General features: G+C 45.9%; 1 protein-coding gene across 1 annotated transcript; it reads left to right on the top strand.

The window, feature by feature from the left end:
- Positions 1-380: 380 nt before the first annotated feature.
- On the top strand, positions 381-13,417 carry LOC132384382 (NACHT, LRR and PYD domains-containing protein 3-like). Its single transcript, XM_059955485.1, has 8 exons — positions 381-1,404; positions 1,999-2,085; positions 2,230-2,397; positions 2,753-2,856; positions 5,175-5,207; positions 5,704-5,826; positions 10,623-10,914; positions 13,258-13,417. The coding sequence occupies exons 1-8, from the start codon at positions 461-463 to the stop codon at positions 13,415-13,417; spliced, it is 1,911 nt and encodes a 636-aa protein (XP_059811468.1). The 5' UTR covers positions 381-460.
- The last annotated feature ends 346 nt before the right edge of the window (positions 13,418-13,763 follow it).

Here is a 13,763-nt window from a genome sequence, read left to right as displayed (position 1 = left end):
GATTGTTTATGACTGGGCCACGGGGAAAATATTCCAACAATTCCAGTTTGTCTTTAGTTTCAAATTCCGGGAGTTAAACTCCATTAACTGCAGAACAAACCTGAGGGAACTGATTCTGGATCAGTATCCTTACTTTGGGAATTTCCTGAGAGATGTCTGGAAGAACCCACAGGGATTGTTGTTCATATTCGATGGTTTGGATGAATTCAAACACAGAATCTATTTTGCAGATAAATGGAGAGATACAGAACCTAAGCACCAGTGTCCAGATCCCGAGTGCTGGTGTGAAGTGTCGGACATTGTGTACAGTTTAATCCAGGGCAAGCTGCTCCCAGGGTGTTCGGTGCTGGTGACCACCCCCCCCCCCCCCCCCACTGCGTTACAGTTATTGGAAAAGGCAGATATCAGGGTCTGGGCAGAAATCCTGGGATTTGCTGGTGAGCAATGGAAGGAATATTTCATGAAGCATTTTGATGATCAGACGGTGGCGGCAGCTGTTTTCAAACACGTGAAGGAGAACGAGATCCTGTATACCATGAGCTACAACCCCTCCTACTGCTGGATCCTCGCACTTGCACTCGGCCCTTTCTTCACACAAAGAGACAGGGACCCACAGCAAATTCCCAAGACCATCAACCAACTGTATTCCTACTATATTTACAGCATCCTGAAAAACCACAGCCGTGAGATTGAGAACCCCCGTGATGTGTTACTCAGGGTTGGTCAGATGGCCTTCAGAGGAGTGTCCGAGAAGAGAACTGTGTTTACAGATGGAGATTTGAACAACTACAATCTGCAGCCTTCCCAGATCCTGTCTGGGTTCCTGATGGAGCTTTTGGGGAGAGAGGATTCTGCCCAGTGCGTGGTGTACACATTCCCACACCTCACCATCCAAGAGTTTGCAGCTGCAGTCGCACAATTCCTGACTATACATCCCGAGGATATCCTGAAATTCCTCACTGAAGTCCACAACACGACAGATGGGCGATTCGAGGTATTTCTCCGTTTTGTTGCTGGTCTCTCCTCCCCAATGACAGCTCGGGGTCTGGAGGAGTTTCTGGGTCCATTTCCTCATGAAACAACCTGCCGGGTGATGGACTGGGTGAAGGAGGAGGTTAAACGCCAGAGTGGGAACACATCGAGTGAAGCTGGTAAAAGGAGGCTCCTGAACACATTTCACTACCTGTTTGAGTCTCAGAATCGTGAACTGGCTCAGACCGCACTGGGATCTGTGGAAGAACTTTCATTCAGTGGAATGACACTGATCCCAGTTGACTGCGCGGTCCTGTCTCATGTTGTCAGACTCTGTGATACAATAAAACGTCTCGACCTGTTGTACTGCCACATTTTGTGTGAAGGAATCCAGCAGCTGGGACCCTGGCTGCACAAGTTCCAGGTATTGAGGTAACTTAATTTTTCTCTCACTCTGAACTGTGAAATTGTTCCATTGTGTTGTTCCAATGTAAAGGGATTTGGGTAAAACTATAGTGAATATGATTGTGAAGAATTGTGACAAATGCGATCCCCCTTCCTCCTGTGAGATGTCTCTTCCCCAACTCCGTTCCTGCTGTGGAATCTCTCTTCTCCATCCCGCTTCGTCCTGTGGGATCTCTCTTTCACATCCCCCTTCCTCCTTCATGTCCCGTCTTTCCATCCTTTTCCTCAGATGGTGTCATTTCCCACCGACATTTCTCTATTCACAAATCTTCCTCACTGTGGGACTTTCTCCCCTTCAACCCTGTCCCTTCCGATCCACTCACAGGTCAGGAACACTTTCCTAACCATCGCGCAATGAGACAGAATATGAGGAGATTACAGGGTCACACCAACAGACTAAATTACTGACATCAGTGAATCCCCTGTAACTGGTCAGTGAGGGACATTGACAGTGATGGGAACACTGATCAGTGATTTACTGAAGGGTTTAATATTTCCTGAAATAACCGAGTGAGAGAAATTCCTTCAGACCCATTCATTAATTTGTCTGTTTCTGTTTAGTCTTGGGCGGAATGACCTGGGAGATTCAGGAGTGAAACTGGTGTCTGCGGCTCTTGGGAACCCGGAGTGTAAAATACAGACACTGAAGTGAGTACCAGACTGTGGGAGATTGTGGGTGTCTGACACTGAACATTAATGTGATCAGTAATTGTGTTACTGATAAATTCTGGGAATTTGTACCGTCCCCTGTCTCTCTGTGTCCTTCACCGTCACTCTCTCTCTAATTTCCAGTCTGAACCATGTCGAACTTACAGATTCTGGTGCTGAGGATCTCGCCTCCGCTCTCAGTACAAACCGATCACTGATAGAGCTGGACCTGGGATGGAACCCGCTCACAGACCAGTCTGTCCCCGCTATCCGCCGGCTCATACTGACCCACCCGAGTCTGGAGCAGATCATGTGAGTGTCTGTGTTAATGTTCAATGTGATAAAATTTCAGCAGATCCGCGGGTTTTCTGGTGATGTTTGCCTGTGATTATTGTTGAAACATTAACCCCAGTAGCCTGTTACTGACAGGGTTATATAATCTGTTTTTTTTCATCTTTATTTTTCCATCCGTTTCAGGCTGGCGGTGAATAATTTCAGTGGGACTGGGGAAAATGAACTGGAGTCTCTACGGGAGTCTAGACCCGGACTGAGAGTGTACCTGTAAACGTCTGAATGTGTGAATATACCCGTCCACAAGATGGAGACAATTTGGCCGATACCCCCCCCCCCCCACTTTAACTCCCGCCCTTATCTTTCCGCACTCCAGAAGCAATTCGCAAGGGTTCAGAAATGACCCTGGATCTGCGGTGATCTGGGACACGGACCTGAAGTGTGATTTGATAATCATCAGTTCCGTGATGCAGAGTGACAGTGAGAAACGGGACTGATTATTCAAACTGCCCCTGGTTGTCGCCGGTCAGCTAATTGTGTGTGACTGTGAGTGAGTCGGGAGCAACTCATTTATTCCCGAACGTCAGCAGCTCACAAATTGTTTAATTTACATTTGTCGATGAAATCAATAAACCACTGTAACATCCTGTCTTCGTTTCAGACGAGTTTGATTTGAGGTTTCTGCTGTCCCCCTCACCCTGGGTGCCCAGGATCTCATCTCCACCCAGCCCCCTTGCTGAGAAACTCAACCCCTCCTTACACTCCACAAAGAAAGGGAGGGGGGACAGAGAGAGAGCTGGCCTTATTTGGCGGTCCTGCATTTCTTTCTACCATGACACTGCGAGGGGAATGCTAACTACACGGATACCTTAAGGACAAAGCAGGAGTTGAAAACGTCGATATACGGAGCGGATTCTGTACATGGGAGAATATATTCTGTTAAATTATGCCAGCATTTCCCAGAGACAAACGTGTTGGTGGTTGCGCTCATAACTCACAGAACAGCGAGTGGCAGCCTGAACAGCCAATTGTATTCCTACAGCTAATTGAACTCCACAATATTTCAAAATCTAACTGTTCCTCAGGTGGATTCAACAGCGGCTTTGTCCGTCACTAAGGTTTAAAAGTCCACAGCACGGGCAGGAAATTCTGTTCATATACATTTGAAGAAATGTAATAGGGACATTTATGCACGCACACACACACACACACACACCACAAGATGTGGGAAGATGGTTTAAGAGATGGAGGGAACCGTGCACAGCTCTGAGCTTCATGTTATTGGAAATAAACATTATAGTGGGAAGCTGATTAAAATGAGGTAAACACTGATGTGGTCCAGGGCTGATGAAGAACTACACAGCTTGTCGGTACAGCGAGTACATTTCATATCTGGTGGCACATAGTGGGACGTGTTGGGGTGGTTTTGGTGTCAGACCGACCAAAGTGGATCTGCTGAATATATATTAAAAAATCAATGACGTTAATTGAAAGTCTGCAGAAGGAAACTGGGAAGGTTCTCATGTGTCCCTGGATCACGCCCACACTGAGGGGAAACCGGTTCTACTTGCAGAGGAAACAGCAGGCGTGACTGTGAAAAGTGCCGAAAATGCTGGAAACATCGATTCCGGAATGCTTGTGGGAAGAGAGCCACAGTGAAAGTTTCAGGTTGGAAAATGGGAACAGTCGTGACCACTGACAATACAACTGTGGAAAAGTTGTAAACAGAGCTGCGGACTGCTCACTTACTGTTCTCGTTGCACATTTTGGTAAAATTACGCAGAAGGATCTAAGTGAGCTAATGCCAATAGTATTAATGTGTTTGTGTTACATGCCGACAGCTTTTGGACCCGAGACACCGGTGATATAATTTGTTGGTTCAATAGCAGAATCAAAGGTGGGACTCCGTTACTGCAGATTGATCCCCTGTATAAATCATAGCTTGTTGCTGTATTCAGCCCAGAGTGTCTTGCCGAGCTGTGGAATTCAGGACAATAGCGTTCACTGCGTCACTCAAGTGGGATATACAGTAATGTGGCGGATAGAAGACATTTACTACCCTGTTATTTCAGCCGTTGGAATTCCCGGTAAGTCGCTATCACATCTGCAAACGGCAGAAACTGAGAGTTAATTCTGATATTCGGAAGTGTTTCTCTAGCTACGTGCTTCCACAGTCACCTGCCGATTCCCCGTATTTCTGCCGTGGGCGGAACGCGCTGGTAATATTACTCCCATTGCTTTGGAAGCGGGTCTAATGGAGCCGAGATGCTGCCTTTGACTGAATTCCTCTCTCCTGATTGGATATCATGGAAAAATTATGAATCGAATTGTCTGCACAGTAGGACACGGGCTATACTACATCTGTGAGAACCAGCCGTCCTTCTGTTACGTCCGTATAAATCGTCTGTGAATTGCGCGGCTTGGTTATGGAACAGAGAGAATAGCTCATTTATTTCCGAAATGTGAGTAGAGGGAACTGCAGGTGTGGATTTAATTTCATTCCTGTGCTGTTCAGAGCCAGTGATGCTGTATTGAATGTCCATCCTTTACTGCGCCCGAGGAATAATTTAAGCAGCTCTCCTCTCGTCGGCTTACGAATTCATTTTGATTTAACACTATTACAAATTTCGCGCAAGTTCTCTTCCACGCCGATAATACATGGCTTCTTATGTACTGGGGATTCTACGCTGTGAGCCAGAAAAAAAAAAAACACAAAATCTAATCTAATTCTATCACACGGCTGCTCCGTTACCCTGACTAGTCAGTAATTTCTCTGTTTCTTTTCTTCTATTTTGTAGTTAACCAGTTGGCGATTGCTATCTTCTCCCGAGGTAAGCGCGGTCTCTCCAAATGTCTCAGACGGAACCTGCTGGGAATGGCAGCGGCCGATCTCCTGGTCGTTATCTCTGACCCTCTGCTGAAGTGGAAGGTTATGAAATACTTCTGGTCTTCCTTCCTCCATTGAACTCCCGTTTACAAGTTCGTCCCTTGCTTCCTTTGAGCAAGCACCTGAATCTCTGTCTGGCTAACAGTCGCCTTCACGAATGACAGTTGTGTGGTCATTTGTTGTGAAAAGTTGAAAAGAAAATATTGCATCGAATGAACGGTTGTTATAGTCATAGGCACGGTGAGTGTTCTGGGCTGTTTAGAATTAATCCCTTTCTACTTTACATTAGATCCGTTGATGCTAGTTAACGGAGTTTCCTATGGCTGTTTGACCAGAGCGAGATTCGTGGGTCGCCTTCGTGGGTCGCACTCAGATGATTCACCGTATTTTCATTCCTTGTCTCCTGTTTATTCTGATTTTATTGTTCAATGCTCTGACAGATAGACGGATTTTTTCCGCCAAAAAAATCCGGATGGTGCTCCCCGGCAGCGACGGAAAGGATGACAAGGACCCGGAAATGGAGAACCGAATGAAATCCGTCGTTTTACTATTCAGTATAACCGGTAGTTTTATATTTCTGTGGTTAACACTGGTGGTTTTTTGATATCTACGTACTGATTGCAAATATCCCTCGTTACAGGGACGCGGATCCGGCTTATATCGCAGTATCCACGGCGACGATGCTGCAGATCCTCAGCTCCTGCACCAACACATGTATTTACTCAGAGCAAGTTCAGAGAGGAGCTGCAGATCGCGGTGAAACACCCACTGAAACTGTTAACCAAATTCCTTAAATCGTAGATCGGCTTGCTGATTTCTGCAGGTGTTTTGTGAAACACCATGTTTCCTTCATAATTTATCCACTTGCCGATACGGTATGCAGAACCACGGGTAACAACTGAGCGCTCGGAAATACGCATGCATTTTGTGATGATATATTTCACTCGCTGCTTGCCCAGTACAGGTGAAATGTGCCCTTCATCGGACATGTAATATGTAATGGTCACCTCAACAGTAATTCACCCCGATGAAGGGTCTATAGTCAGGTCACGCCCGTTTTATCTTAATAATGTCCATTACATCTGACAGCGTTTTAATCCGGGTTGGTCCAGTTAGGAAAAATCCTCTCCATTTCTACATTCTCTCCGTTGTTTCTGATTCATTCTTTTTAGTGATACTCACGGTGTTTTACTCTCAATATCTTTCACGTTGTCCTCGTTTACTCCTTCCCCCACGTCCAGTTCTCATCAAAATTTAATCTCATTGCAGACTAGTGAGTTTCATCGTGAGGGATGATGATCGGGCTGAAACAGAGCGTGTATATTTTTCTTTTTTTTACTCCATCTCCATCTCCGACCTGCTCCATCGTTGTCCCTGCATATCTCCCACGCCTTTATCTCTGTTCATATCACAAGGCCTCGTGACAATCTGTTTCTTTCCTTCGCCATCTGTACTCTGTTTCTCTCTGACCACACGTCCGGTTCCCTACAGAAAAAAATAAGTCTCATTCGGGAATATATATTTCTATTGATGATAAGTGCACGCTGAAATTTAATGAACTTCCAGAGCAACTGCAAAAAGTTATTTGTTTTGTTTATCTCCCGAACGAACTGAGTTCTATCTGGAAGGTTTACTGATGTTTGAAAAATAAAAGAGTGATACTGGAAATCCAAATTAAAATTGCTTTTAATGATGTTGCACTACTTTCTGACGGAACATTACTCACTCTGTTGCATTTCCAGTTCCGTCTCACTGCTGTTTGTCATGCAACCGATTAGCGGTACACAACACTGGTGACTCTCCTCGCCCGGGGCTGACAGAAGTAAGAGTTGACACGACCGATATCTTTTCGAACGCACAATAGATTTATGCACCTCGCGCCAGTTACTATTAACTCGACGCTTTGTTATAAATAATGTTTCTAGTGAAACTTAAGGATTATACTTAAGGTGCAATGTAAATACATCAGATGTTTGCATGTCAGGATAAGCTGTCGTTGGTTAACATCTTAGTCCAGGTGTATTTTCAATTCCGTGTATGGCAGCGCAGAGTTGCTCTGTAAGTCTATTCCATCATACGTCAGGGAAACGGGAAATAACGTCAGTTATATTGTCTCCTGTTGTTTGACTGCACCTGGATCCCTCTCCAAAATCAATATGCTGACAGACTAGCCCACGACGGCAGCCGAGCTTGTCCCTTTAACCACGTGCCCATGGTAGCGTTACATCCATTATTATCGTTTTCACCTCTATTCCTCTGCAAAATTGAACCGCGCTTTGTCCTGCAGGCGAAGTGGGTTCCACGGACGGCATTTCAGAACATCCGGACATTTCCAGTCAAGGGCTTACAAATTTCAAAAATTTGTCCAAAAGCCCGAACTTCACACGGGGTCTATAGCCCAATTACCGTGGTGATGCCAATATATATATCTGGATATGATGCAACAGAATCGACTTCTGAATTCGCTTCTCTTTATTTCTCCCCGTTTCCTGTTCGAATTCGCAAATTAAAGTCATGTACCGTTTTGAGACCCCTCGATGCTTCGGAATCGACCCTAGAAATGGCCTCATCTCTCCTTCGATAGTTATTTGACTTGCCATTTGTCACCCTCCTGCCCCTCTGCTTCGTTTGCCTGAGCGTTATCAGGCGGGTTTGGGATGTTTGATTTTGTTGTATAGCTTCTGCTAACATTAAAACTTTGTCCAGACCTGATTCGGGCCTGAGCTCAGGCTGTCTAGGTGAGGATATAGACATTGAGACGCATCCCCTTTCTTTTGTTTGGACATCGTTTGGTCAGTCAGTCTATTTTTGTTGTTGTTGTTGTTGTTCTGGAGGTTGATATCACTTATACCTCCAGAATTTATTGAACTCAAGTCAAGTTTACTCTCGCTTAACTACACACATGCACACCGACAAACGATACAACGATTCTTCGACCCAGAGTGTAGGGTACAGCAGCACACACAACAGACAAACACTTAGGAAAGCAAGAACATACTCTGGTGAACTACGCACAAACAAACAAAGTGCATAAATCAAAACACATTACTGCATTATAAAATCATAATCCTACGTAGGATCTCCGTCTCCACTACCAGTTTCTTGTTTAAATTATTTGATTTTCTTTAACTGAAAAGACTCCAATAGGACCACCGTCCTTGTGTCCAACCACACAAGCCACTAGTAAACGGAATCACATATCTAGTACAGCATATCTACTTTTCAACCAGACCCTATCAGGAGGGAGATTAGCGGCACCAATGGAACTTCCAGGGATTTTGTTACTCGTTCAACTTTCGGGTTCTTCCTTCTCGTTTTCTTCTCTACCTTCACAGCGAAGACTCTCCCCGCATTCCTGATCAACGTCACTGTTGCTACTTCCCATTCTTCTTCAATCTACTGACCTGGTCCTGCAAAGGAAAGACCGTCAGTCGCAAGCAGAAGCACGAACGAAATTTCGTTCTGTTCACTTCTTGCAGTCTGATTTCTATCTATTGGTTTTGTTTACCTACCGGATAACATCTTGGGTGCGACTAGGATCCTTATTTCACACAATACTTCACGCAATACTGCTGTCTCTCCTACTTGGTTCCGCCGATCCCATCCTTGCTACCTGGTGATGGGCCAGGTTCTCTAGGCACAAAACGGAACACCCAACGGGTGGCGAACTCGAATGTGCCTCTGAGACATAGTTACTCCATCGTTTCAATCCCGTTTTGTCGGGATCCTGCTGGACTACAGCAATTTGGCAGAGATATCTCAAAGTGAAGTGCGGTACCAGACTTTAATTGGCGAATCTTTCATATCATGCAGTGTGGAACTCTGTACAAGTAAAAGGCTTGCCTATAGATCCACTAGCAGGGAAGCGTGCGAAACCGTAGAACAATAGAATTATGTCATAATGTTGTTTTCTTGATTTGTGGGTCATCCGTTTATACCCATCTGACTTGTGCAGCCGGGTTATCGTTCCAAGGAGTATTGGTGAGAAGACGCTATTCTCAAGTGGAAAACTCAGAGGTCTGCAATTTCACAAAACTGAAGCAACATACAGCCCTGGTAACGTTATATTCGAAAATGTCGTCCACAAGGAGGGAGGTTGGAGATCAGAGAAAGAGAGGGAGGTGGCGAAGAAGGTTATGAGGGAGGGAGAACGCCGATGCGGTTTGGCAGGAGTCGGGTCAGGGGAAGGAGTCACCGAGGCAGGTTGGATGATTCGGCAGCACTTTCCAATGGTGCCACTGCAGTCCCAGAACGCTGTGTTTGACGGAAAGCCCTCCAGACCCTCATGGTACATTTTTCACGGTTTTGACTCACTCTTCCCTACACATCCTCATCCAAGATTTACCACGTCCGCACAGTCTTTCTGTCCCACGTCTCTCTGCCCAAGCCCGGTCTCTTTCCCTACCCCATCCGTCTCGGTCTCCCCCAGCTTCCGATCTTTTCAATCATTCGAAATCTCTCTCAATACCCTGCCTCTATCTCTATACTGTCCCTCTCCTGCCATTATTATCCACTGTCCCTCCAGTCAATCTCTCTCCACATTGCTCTCTTGTACCTCACTCCATGGTTCTTTCTATCTCCATTCTTTCTAACCCCAAATCTCCCTCTCCCCACACTCGCTTTCTTCCCTCTCTCCGTCTCCCTCTTCCCCTCTATCACTCTCTCTACCTATCTCTATCTCTCCCCCTTTCATCTTTCACCCCAATCTCGCCTTCCCACACATTCTTTCCTCCACCACAGTCACGCTCAGGTTCTATATCTGTAATTAATTTAGATCACGTTTTAGAGATTTGTTGTCACTTTGACATTTTTCGGTTTATCATGTTAAGAATAAAATCCAAACTAAATCCACTGTGATACTAAGCTGCACAACAAAACGAAAACATTCAAGGAGGCGAATACTTTTCATGGGCACTGCATGCGTATTTGAAAGGAAGGTTTAATTCTTAAAATTGTTTATTCGTTGACACAGTGGCGGATAAAAAGAGATGTGGATCTGGTTAGATAAGTATGCTGCTGCGAACCAGAAATGGATTCGTTCTGGATTGGAAAGCTCTGGAGCGAGCCTGGGCTCAGCTCTCTGGAGGATGAGCGGTGAGTTGATCGACTTATGCGCGATCGTAAGAGGCATAGACAGACTCAAACGCCTGTGTCTTTTTCCCAGTATGGAAATAACAAAAAGGAGTGGGAAAATACGGCGGGAGGTTGGTTATAGGTTTTCTATACAAGGAAAAGGAGGTGCAAAGAAAGCGCTGCCAAACACCATGATAGAGGCTGATATATTGTGGCGATAAAACAGACATTGGCACATACAGGCTCTCAGTTTGATATATAATTTCCATACTTCTGCTTTTCACAGTGAACGCGCCGACGATTGTCATACTATCACGGGGAAAGTGCGGACGCTCTAAAACAGTCACCCGCTATCTGCTGGCCATGTCAGCGTCTGACATAGCGGTCGTTTTCCTGGACGTTATATTGATGAAAATTCCAAAGGCTTTTCCGGATGACTTCCCCTTCCTGTTTTACGTCCGCGTGTGTAGAACCCACGTCTTCTTAATGCAGGCCGCCACAGATTGCTCTGTTTGGTTCACCGTCGCCTTCACCTTTGATCGATTTGAGGCCTTTTGCTTCCAGGATCTACTCCCTAAGTATTGTACCGGGAGAACGGCGGATGTGATTCTGACCTTTGCGCCTTCACTGAGTTGCTTAAAGTTCTTCATGGTCCAATATATATATGTATTTCTTCCCTTTAACATGCCTTTGCATGCAGAGTTGAGAATTACTTCTGTCACTATTTTGGACATTAATGTGTGTTCTTCGTTCTGTCTTTTCAACTGTGACCCCATTCCTTGTTGTTGTCCTGCTCAATGCTTTCACCATCACGAACCATTTAGTGGTCAGTAGAGCCCACAGCAGACTCCGGGCTCCAAATAGTAGTCAAAATTACAGCAACCCCGAAAACCTCAGAAAATCCTTGGTTTTACTGCTGGGCGTCTCGGCAGATTTCATCCTGTATGGGAATGGTAAGGGGTGATGGCTGTCTGGAACAGGATGGTTCCTGCAGTGGACGTCCCACGTTGTTTGCATATACCTTCATTTTTCAAGGAACTGTGCTGCATGCTGCAACGTCTGAGCTCTTCACCTCGTCAGTCAGACAGAGCTCAGTGAACAGCTGAAGGAGATGCTACATTCTCTATACTTTGAAAAGGATTCGACACTGATGGTCTATGAAACCAGCGTCCTTCGCTTCTGTTTTCAGGAAGGCAGTCGAAATGTTGTCCATTGATCATCGGTGTTGCTCGAAGTTCGCCCTGGATGGATGGACACAACTGTAGTTACAACCCTTCATGTCCCTCACCCTTCCCTGAGGATCCTGACCAACCTCATCCATTGCCTCTCCATCTTTGTTCAGTTCGTTAAGGAGGTTTAAACACTCGGTAACCTCTCGGATACACCACATAGTGAAGACTACAACCACAAACATAATACCAAATGTTAACCCCAGAAACGTACCAGACAACAAAGCAAGTATAGAAGACACTGAATAACAAACAATGCTGCTGTTCAAACACATTGAAAGTTTCAATGTTATAACGCACCACAAGCTAATAAACATACTAATAACATACAACCCGTCAATGGGATAGTCACAAATCGGAGCAATGAAACTGACAAATAAATTTGTAGACTGAAAAATCTTGAGTTTTTAACTCAACTTCATTATTGAAAGGCAGTGAGGCATCAATGGCTCAAAAACATGGAAATAACACATTTGACTCGCACTCACAACAGAAGTACTAAAAGCGACACAAACCAACTGCCAGAGGAACTCCACAGGTCGGGCGGCATCCATGGAAGTGAATAAACAGCCAAAGTGCCGGGCCGAGACCTTTCTCCAGGACCGGAAACGAAGTGGTGAGACGCCAGAACAAAAAGGTAACGGAGGAGAAGGGAAGCTGGACGGTGATAGGTCAAGCCTGGTGGACGGGAAAACTAAAGGGATGTAGAGGAAGGAACCTGACTGGACTGGGGAATGGACCATAGGAGAAAGGGAAGCTGGAAAGAACCGATGCGGAAGAGATAGGCAGGTGAGAAGAGGTAAAAGGCCAGATTGAGGAATAGAATAAAAAGTGGAAGGGTGATCATTCTTTCCACGGGAAGGAGAATCGATATTCATGCCATCAGGATTGAGGCTACCCAGACAACATACACTGGAAGTCGTTGCTGCTCCATCCTGGGGATTGTCTCATCGTGGAAGAAGAGAAAGCTGCGGAACAGGAATAGGCATCGGAATCGGAGGTTTTGCCTGGGGGAAGGTCTGTTTTTGGTCGCTAGAGCTGAGCTGCTCGACGAAAAGGTCCCCGATGAATGATGGGTCTCGCCAATATAGAGAAGGCTGCCTCGGGAACACTGGACACACAGACTACCCCAGGGGATTCATAGGTAGATTGTTGACTCACCTGGAAGGGCTGTTTGGAGACAAAGACTGGTGCTGAGGTAGGACGTGGATGGGCAGCTGTAGCGCTGTGGCCTCTTGCAGGGATAAACACCGGGAGGGAGATGAATAGTGAGTTTCGGAATGAAAACGGAATAATGGAGGAAGTGATCCGTGTGGGAAGTGGAGAGCGGTTGTGTGGCGGTGATGGGGAGGTAAAGATTTTTTTTTTTCTGCGATCTCTTTGGAAATGGCTGAATTTACAAATTATGATTTTTGGGTGCGGAACGTCATGGCGTGGTAGATAAGAGCAACTTCATCACTGTAAAGGTGGTGGAAGACCTGGTGAACGCCTACAGGCTGATCCCACTTTTAAAGCGATGCTACCAACAAAGATATCACTGCCTCCCAACTCATTTCGCCGCTTCCTGCAGGGATCACTCCCTCCATATTCTCGTTTCTTTCAGCCCTCCACCCCTAACACCCTCACGGCGCTTATCCCTGCAAACCCCCCCAAGTGCTACACCCACACATTCATCTCCTCTCCAACCATTAGTCCAGGCCCAAACGCGTTCCCTCCAGGTAAGCAACATTTCACCTGTGGATCTGCTGTGGTCATCTGTTGTGTCTGGTGCCCTTGGTGCGGCCTTCTCTACATTGGTGAGACCAGTGATAAACGGAACCTCATTTCCTCGAGCACCATCGCGGCAGCGTGAAAAGCGGTGCTTCTCAGCGTCCCAACATTTTAATTCTGATTCCCATTTCCAATCCGACATTTTCAGTCCATTGCTTCCTCTTGTGCCGTGCTGAGGCTTGCCTCAAGACGGGGCAGCGACAACATATTTTCCGTCTAGGTAGTCTCCAACCTGGTGTTGTGAATGACGATCAAAAAATATCCCTCCCTCTCCCATCTTCTTCTGTTCACCTCGCTGGGTTCATGCCTATTTTCACCTGCCTATCACTTCCTAACTGCTTCTGTTTTTCCTGTACTCCACTGTCCACCCTTATCAGATTCCTTCCGCTCCAGCCCTTCGCCTTTCACCTGGTTTCCTCTATCACCTT

Source organism: Hypanus sabinus, chromosome 32 (assembly GCF_030144855.1).
Source record: "Hypanus sabinus isolate sHypSab1 chromosome 32, sHypSab1.hap1, whole genome shotgun sequence".
Taxonomy (NCBI): domain Eukaryota; kingdom Metazoa; phylum Chordata; class Chondrichthyes; order Myliobatiformes; family Dasyatidae; genus Hypanus; species Hypanus sabinus.
Note: the sequence above shows the minus strand (reverse complement) of the source record. Positions and strands in the feature narration are given on the sequence as shown.

Excerpts from the sequence above, each read along its gene's own strand:
- LOC132384382 (XM_059955485.1), top strand. The coding sequence starts at position 461 with ATGAAGCATTTTGATGATCAGACGGTGGCGGCAGCTGTTTTCAAACAC. Across the intron at positions 2,857-5,174 it reads TTCCGTGATGCAGAGTGACA|TTAACCAGTTGGCGATTGCT; the intron begins GTGAGAAACGGG and ends TCTATTTTGTAG. Across the intron at positions 5,827-10,622 it reads TTTACTATTCAGTATAACCG|TGAACGCGCCGACGATTGTC; the intron begins GTAGTTTTATAT and ends TGCTTTTCACAG.